The 8,103-nt window shown below is 50.0% G+C and overlaps 1 protein-coding gene across 1 annotated transcript in view; it reads right to left on the reverse strand.

Annotated features, from left to right (window-relative positions):
• Nucleotides 1–7,663, reverse strand: part of SNX5 (sorting nexin 5) — a 77,839-nt gene extending 70,176 nt beyond the window's left edge. The window contains exon 1 of the mRNA XM_040351194.1: nt 7,493–7,663. Within this exon, the coding sequence (XP_040207128.1) occupies nt 7,493–7,642 (150 nt within the window). The 5' untranslated portion in view covers nt 7,643–7,663. The remainder of the gene's footprint in view (nt 1–7,492) is intronic.
• Nucleotides 7,664–8,103: the final 440 nt, after the last annotated feature.

The raw sequence follows: 8,103 nt of genomic DNA on the forward strand, positions 1-8,103 counted from the left end.
AGAGGCTGGGGACATGGCACAGGAGGGGGACAGAGGCTGGGGACATGGCACAGGAGGGGGACAGAGGCTGGGGACATGGCACAGGAGGGGGACAGAGGCTGGGGACATGGCACAGGAGGGGGACAGAGGCTGGGGACATGGCACAGGAGGGGGACAGAGGCTGGGGACATGGCACAGGAGGGGGACAGAGGCTGGGGACATGGCACAGGAGGGGGACAGAGGCTGGGGACATGGAACAGGAGGGGGACAGAGGCTGGGGACATGGCACAGGAGGGGGACAGAGGCTGGGGACATGGCACAGGAGGGGGACAGAGGCTGGGGACATGGCACAGGAGGGGGACAGAGGCTGGGGACATGGCACAGGAGGGGGACAGAGGCTGGGGACATGGCACAGGAGGGGGACAGAGGCTGGGGACATGACAGGAGGGGGACAGAGGCTGGGGACATGACACAGGAGGGGGACAGAGGCTGGGGACATGACACAGGAGGGGGACAGAGGCTGGGGACATGACACAGGAGGGGGACAGAGGCTGGGGACATGACACAGGAGGGGGACAGAGGCTGGGGACATGACACAGGAGGGGGACAGAGGCTGGGGACATGACACAGGAGGGGGACAGAGGCTGGGGACATGACACAGGAGGGGGACAGAGGCTGGGGACATGACACAGGAGGGAGACAGACGCTGGGGACATGACACAGGAGGGGGACAGACGCTGGGGACATGACACAGGAGGGGGACAGACGCTGGGGACATGACACAGGAGGGGGACAGACGCTGGGGACATGACACAGGAGGGGGACAGACGCTGGGGACATGACACAGGAGGGGGACAGACGCTGGGGACAGGCAGCCACTGTTTAATCAATAACAATTGATTAAACAGTGGCTGCATGTGATGGCACAGTGGCTGCCTGTGATGGCACAGTGGTTGCGTTTGATGGGAACAGTGGCTGCGTGTAATTGGCACAGTGGCTGCGTGTAATTGGCACAGTGGCTGCGTGTGATTGGCACAGTGGCTGCGTGTGATTGGCACAGTGGCTGCGTGTGATTGGCACAGTGGCTGCGTTTGATGGGAACAGTGGCTGCGTGTAATTGGCACAGTGGCTGCGTGTAATTGGCACAGTGGCTGCGTGTGATTGGCACAGTGGCTGCGTGTGATTGGCACAGTGGCTGTGTTTGGGAACAGTGGCAACAATTGATTGCACAGTGGCTGCGTGTGATGGGCACAGTGGCTGCGTTTGATGGGAACAGTGGCTGCGTGTGATGGGCACAGTGGCTGCGTGTGATGGGCACAGTGGCTGCGTGTGATGGGCACAGTGGCTGCGTGTGATGGGCACAGTGGCTGCGTGTGATGGGCACAGTGGCTGCGTGTGATGGGCACAGTGGCTGCGTGTGATGGGCACAGTGGCTGAATGTGTTGGCACAAGTGGCTGAATGTGTTGGCACAAGTGGCTGAATGTGTTGGCACAAGTGGCTGAATGTGTTGGCACAAGTGGCTGTATGTGTTGGCACAAGTGGCTGCGTGTGATGGGCACAGTGACCCCTCCCGGCCCTGCCTACTGTTATCACCGCTGACCGCAGCGGGGAACATTACAGACAGCGTTCGTTTGAACAGCTGTTTTCCCCGCTGCGCATAGACACTCCCCCTTGGACGGATCTGTCCAATCGCGAGCAAGGGGGAGTGTCTATGTGACTCCCCCTTGCTCGCGATTGGACAGATCCGTCCAAGGGGAAGTGTCTATGCCATAGACACTCCCCCTTGGACGGATCTGTCCAATCGCGAGCAAGGGGGAGTGTCTATGTGACTCCCCCTTGCTCGCGATTGGACAGATCCGTCCAAGGGGAAGTGTCTATGCGCGGCAGGGAAAACAGCTGTTCAAACGAACGCTGTCTGTAATGTTCCCTGCCGCGGTGATTAACGTGGCAGCGGCAGCGGGGGTGGGCCGGATTAAAAGGTCCGCCGGGCCGTATACGGCCCGCGGGCCGTAGTTTGCCCAGGTCTGCTTTAGACAGAGAATGGTGTGGGACTTCATCAGTACAGAGCCCTCATCGAGAGGAAAGAGAAAAGTTATTTTTAGAGCGGCAACTAGATTAACACACCTAATTCTACCGTGCACTGGTCTTCGGAGACATTTAGCTAGATTCAGATAGAGAGAGTTACGGCTGCGTATCAGTAGATACGCCGTCGTAACTCTGAATCTATGCCATCGTAAATTTAAGCGTATTCTGGAAACCAGATACACTTAAATTAGGCTAAGATACGAGTGGCGTAAGTCTCCTACGCCGTCGTATCTTAGGGTGCATATTTACACTGGCCGCTAGGTGGCGCTTCCGTTGTTTTCCGCGTCGAATATGCAAATGAGCAAGATATGCCAATTCACGAACGTACATGTGCCCGTCGCAATTAGTTACACCGTTTACGTAAGAGATACGCCGGCGTAAAGATAAAGCTGCTCCCTAGGTGGCGCAGCCCATGTAAGGTATGGACGTCGGAACAAGCCTATCTTTTTACGTCGTTTGCGCAAGTCGTACGCGAATAGGGCTGTGCGTAAGTTACGTTCACGTCGTAGGCAGTGTTCGACGTATCTTAGGCATTCTATCCGACGCATGCGCACTGGGATATTTTCCTAAAACACACCCACCTCTTCCTCATTTGAATTAGGCTCGCTTACGCCTGCACATTTACGCTACGCCGCAACTTAGTTACACCCTGCCTGCGGGCCATTTATAACTGGTCCGCGGGCCGCAAATGGCCCGCGGGCCGGTACTTTGAGACCACTGATCTACAGCATATAAAGTTTGGCAGATAAACCTGACTGTAGTGACTATCCTTAAGGTGGATGTAAACCCGAATTTTTTTTTTTTTCTTGCTGTCACAATGTAGAGTAAATGATTTCCCATCATCTGTGCCCAGTCTTGCCACAAAGAGTTAGGCTGCAGCGTCGGTCGTTTTTTCTGGCGTTTTGTCGCGCGTATTCATGCTTATTTGCGCGTTTGCATACAGTGTCGTCCGACGTTTTTTTGTACTTCGACTTTTTTTATTTTAGCCAATAGGAAAAATCATCATTACATCACTTGTTGCTATGTTGGTAGATTTTTTTTTATCTTCTGCCTGCGTGAAAAGTTCTATTGATTAAATCGAAGAAACGCCCGTAGCAAACGCTCGTTGTCGCGCTAGTCGCTTGAATCAATCGTTTCCATTACTTTCTATTGGAAATGGAAACGCTCAAAAACGACCAAACCCGCCCCGATACGCGCGACAAAAAAGGGTCCGGAACTTGTTTGAGCTTCAGTCGTTCGGCGTCAGGCGTATTGGCGTGGAGATGTGAACCATCTCCATAGGGAATAATGTATTTCTTCCCCTCTAGCGTTTTTGAACGTCGCGCTTCAGGCGACAAAACACTCAGGTGTGAATGCAGCCTTAATCCAGCTCTGAGCAATCCTCTTTTCTTTTTTCAGTGAAATAAACGGACAAACAGAAAAAAAGCTTTTGTCCGTTCCTCCCCCTTGCTGTGAGTGACAGGTTATTTCCATATCTCATGCACTAGCCTTGAGACAGGCATTATTTTTTAATTCCCACCCCCACTCCTTTTCTGAAGTCATGTGGTTACTTTTCTGGATTTTGACTGGATGTTAGTGATCATAGCAGAAATTAGTGTAAGGAATACACCGGAAAAAAAGCATGTTGACAAGGGGAGTATAGAGGAGGGCGGTGAGTCTGCTGACATCATGACTCCACCCACAGAGCTCCAGACAACAGACCCACCCACAGAATCTGCAGTTTTTCAGTTCACAACAGACAGAGGGGAGACATTTGACAGGTGAGGATACATGTATATCCTTATAGATAACCACTATGGCAGTAGTTTAGAAAGGATGGGAGTGGGTTTACATCCACTTTAAGTCTTGGGGAAGCTCAGTGGTGGCTATACACTGTAGTACCCCCCCTCACCAGCTGTCACCCCATTTCCCGTACAACAAAAACCTCCCAGGGCTGAAATGGTTAACCACTTCGTATCCGGGCAAATTCTGACACTTTACTCCTACATGCAACAACCTACTTTTTTGCTACAAAATTGCTTAGAACCCACACACACGTGTGTGTGTGTGTGTGTGTGTGTGTGTGTGTGTGTGTGTGTGTGTGTGTGTGTGTGTGTGTGTGTGTGTGTGTGTGTGTTCTAAGCAATTTTGTGGCAAAAAAAGTAGGTTACATGTAGGAGCAAAAACATGTTTTTTTTGCAAAGGCCCCATAGAATAAAATGGTGCATGTTGCAATTTTTTTTTTATGTCACATAGCATTTGCGCAGTGGTTTTTCAAATGCAATTTTTTTGGGAAAAAAAACAAAAACACTATTTTCTCCATTTTTGTTTTTTTTAATTATGTGAAAGATGTTACACTGAGTAAATAGACACCCAACATGTCAAGTTTTAAAATGGTGTCTGCCCTTGGAATGGCGGCAAGCTAGGGTGCTTAAAATTCTACATAGGCGTCACTTTAAACGCCTTTACAGGTTACCTGCGCTAGAATTACAGGTCTGGTGCTAGAATTATTACTCTCGCTCTGATGTTTGACAATACCTCATGTGTGGTGCGATCACCGTTTACATACGTGTGCGGGAGTAACGTATGCGTTTGCATTTTGGCATAAGCACAGGGGAATGGGGGCGCTTTAAGGCCCCTTTCACACAGACACCTCCACTTGCTCAGCAGGGATCGCTCCATTCAGCAGGCGGATGAAAGATTTGTCTCCACTCACTGCGCAGAGCGGAGACGTAACCAGTCCCACTCTCCCCTATGGGGGAAATCAGGTGAAAATGGACCGCCTCTCCGTTTTCACCCAAACATACCCGATCCGCCAGACCAAAGGAAAATGGAATCACATCTGATGAGACAGCCTGTGTGAAAGGGGCTTTATTTTTATTAACTTTATTGCCATTACATGTGTTGTGACAGAATCTCTTTATGGAGAGATCTGGGGTCTATTAGACCCCAAATCTCTCCTCTAGCCTCCAATATAGCCGATCAGACACAGATCAGTCTGATCGGCTGCCAATGGCAAAGTAAACAAAAGAGGCAGAACCAGAAGGGACGACGCACTCAATGCGCCAAGTTTCCGGTGTCAAATAGAAAGGAACGTCATTTCCTCCCTCTGTTCCGTGCAGCCGATGTCGCATCGCTCCCGGGCTCCGTGATTGGACGGTAGAGCCAGGGAGAGGTGTGGGACCCGCTTCCACCACCCACAGAAATTATTGATTATTTAGCTAATTGAACCACTTCTGCTACAATCAGAATCGCTGGCTGACATTTTTAATACCAGGATACCTGTTTTGGGGGGATTTTTGCAAATATTTTATAATATCTTTTTATGTGACAAAACTGAAGAAATGACACTTTGCTACAATGTAAAGTAGTGAGTGTTTACCTTTAAAAAAAAAGTAGTGAGTGTACAGCGTTTATAACAGTGTCAATTTGCTGTTCCCTCAAAACACAGCCATTAATGTATAAACCGTTGGCAACAAAAGTGAGTACACCCCTAATTGAAAATGTCCAAATTCGGCACAAAAGCGTCAATATTTTGTGTGGCCACCATTATTTTCCAGCGCTGCCTTAACCACTTAATGACCGCCTCCTGCACATTAACGTCAGCAGAATGGCACGGCTGGGCACATGCACGTACAGGTACGTCCTGTGCTAGTGCCCAGCCGTGGGTCGCGGGCACGCGCCCGCGTCCCGGTCCGAAGCTCCGGGACCCGATCGCCGCTGGAGTCCCGTGATCGGTCCCGGAGCTGAAAAACGGGGAGAGCTGTGTGTAAACACAGCTTCCCTGTTCTTCACTGTGGCAGCGTCATCGATCATGTGATCCCTTTTATAGGGATACACAATCGATGACGTCACAACTACAGCCACACCCCCCTACAGTTAGAAACACATATTAGGTCATACATAACCACTTCAGCGCCCCCTTGTGCAATTGTCAATTTCACAGTAAACAATGCATTTTAAATGCATTTTTTGCTGTGAAAATGACAATGGTCCCAAAAAAGTGTCAAAATTGTCCGAAGTGTCCGCCATAATGTCGCAGTCACAAAAAAAAAAAAAAGGGAGCGCTGATCGCCACCATTAGTAGTAAAAAAAAAAAAAAAAATGCAATAAAACTATCCCCTATTTTGTAAACGCTATAAATTTAGCGCAAACCAACCGATAAACGCTTATTGCGATTTTTTTTACCAAAAATAGGTAGAAGAATACGTATCGGCCTAAACTGAGGGAAAAAAAATATGTTTTTTTATATATTTTTGGGGGGATATTTATTATAGCAAAAGGCTCTATTTTTGTTTATAGCGCAAAAAATAAAAACCGCAGAGGTGATCAAATACCACCAAAAGAAAGCTCTATTTGTGTGAAAAAAAGGACGCAAATTTTGTTTGGGAGCCACATCGCACGACCGCGCAATTGTCTGTTAAAGCGACGCAATGCCGAATCGCAAAACCTGGCCGGGTCCTTTAGCTGCCTAAAGATCCGGGTCTTAAAAAAGTCTCTCGATGTCGGCACTGCAGCTGATGTTCCCATCAGCTGTCGTGTGCTGCCGTCGGCATTGTGGGTAAGGGAACCCAGCAGCGTAACGTTTCGGCTTCACGCCGGGAACACTACTGTGCATGCGCGAGGCCCCGCTCCTCTCTCCTATTAGTCCGGCGGCCAGGGGAGGAGGAGGGAGTCCCACGGTGGCGTCACTGCCGTGTCACGGCCGCAGCCGGACTCCCAGAAGTGGGAAAGGATACCTGTCTTTGACAGGTATCCTGCCCCCCCCCTCCCCCCAAAAAGGTGCCAATTATGGTTGACCATGGTGAGGCCTGTTCTGAGTGGAACCTGTCCTGTTAAACCACTGTATGGTCTTGGGCACCGTGCTGCAGCTCAGTTTCAGGGTCTTGGTAATCTTCTTATAGCCTAGGCCGTCTTCATGTAGTGATCAGTATGAGAGAGTGAGAGCGATAACACCAAATTTAACACACCTGCTCCCCATTCACACCTGAGACCTTCTAACACTAACAAGTCACATGACTCTGGGGGAGGGAAAATTGCTAATTGGGCCCAATTTGGGGGTGTATTCACTTTTGTTTTGTGGCGGTTTAGACATTAATGGCTGTGTGTTGAGTTATTTTGAGGGGACAGCACATTTACACTGTTATACAAGCTGTACACTCACTACTTTTACATTGTAGAAAAGTGTAATTTCTTCAGTGTTGTCACATGAAGAGATATTTGCAAATAATCAATGTCTGACCCTTACCCTGCCTATATGTCACTACTAGTCCAGCCTCTGACATCTCCCCCTCCTATAGAAAGTTACATGCTGTCACCCCCCCTCTGTATAACACCCAGCAAGATGTCTGTGTGTACAGAGCCTGGAACCAGGAAGTGTCTGCTCTGTACTACATGACGTTCCCACTACTGACGGGTAACCCGCACATACAAATGTCCAGCCTCTACCTTGCCGCTATCGTCTCCCTCCACCGTCAGAGTAGCCATGCTGCAGCGGGAGACCTCTTTGCGCCTCCCCGGGATAGCCGCCTTCTCACTGGGACGCTTCCTGACTCCACCGGCACCCAACTCCGCACAGGCCACACCCACATCTTCCATCTGACACGCCCATACAACTTAGCAACCACGCCCCTCCATGAAAACCCACGGGCTGCTATATAGCCACGCCTTCGAATATGCGCCGAATACCTTTTTATGTAACCCCCTCCGTCACCTGACCACGCCCACTTTGTTTTCTTTTTGTTATTTATTTATTTATTTATAATGCTTGCCGCCAGACCTCGCCCACACCGTTATTCTTCGCCTCTAAGATAGACCACGCCCACACTGACAATCTACTACGCCCATACGACAGATCACGCCCACACTTGCATTCTCCGCCCATGCTGTCAGACCTCGCCCACACGTGTGATCCTTTCTACACTAACATTCTCCGCCTATATCTCAGGCCCCCGCCCACACATACATTCTCCGCCTATATCTCAGGCCCCTGCCCACACTGACATTCTCCGACCATATCTCAGGCCCCCGCCCACACATACATTCTCCCCTGTATCTCA

This window comes from Rana temporaria, chromosome 4, assembly GCF_905171775.1.
Source record: "Rana temporaria chromosome 4, aRanTem1.1, whole genome shotgun sequence".
NCBI classification, from domain to species: Eukaryota; Metazoa; Chordata; class Amphibia; order Anura; family Ranidae; genus Rana; species Rana temporaria.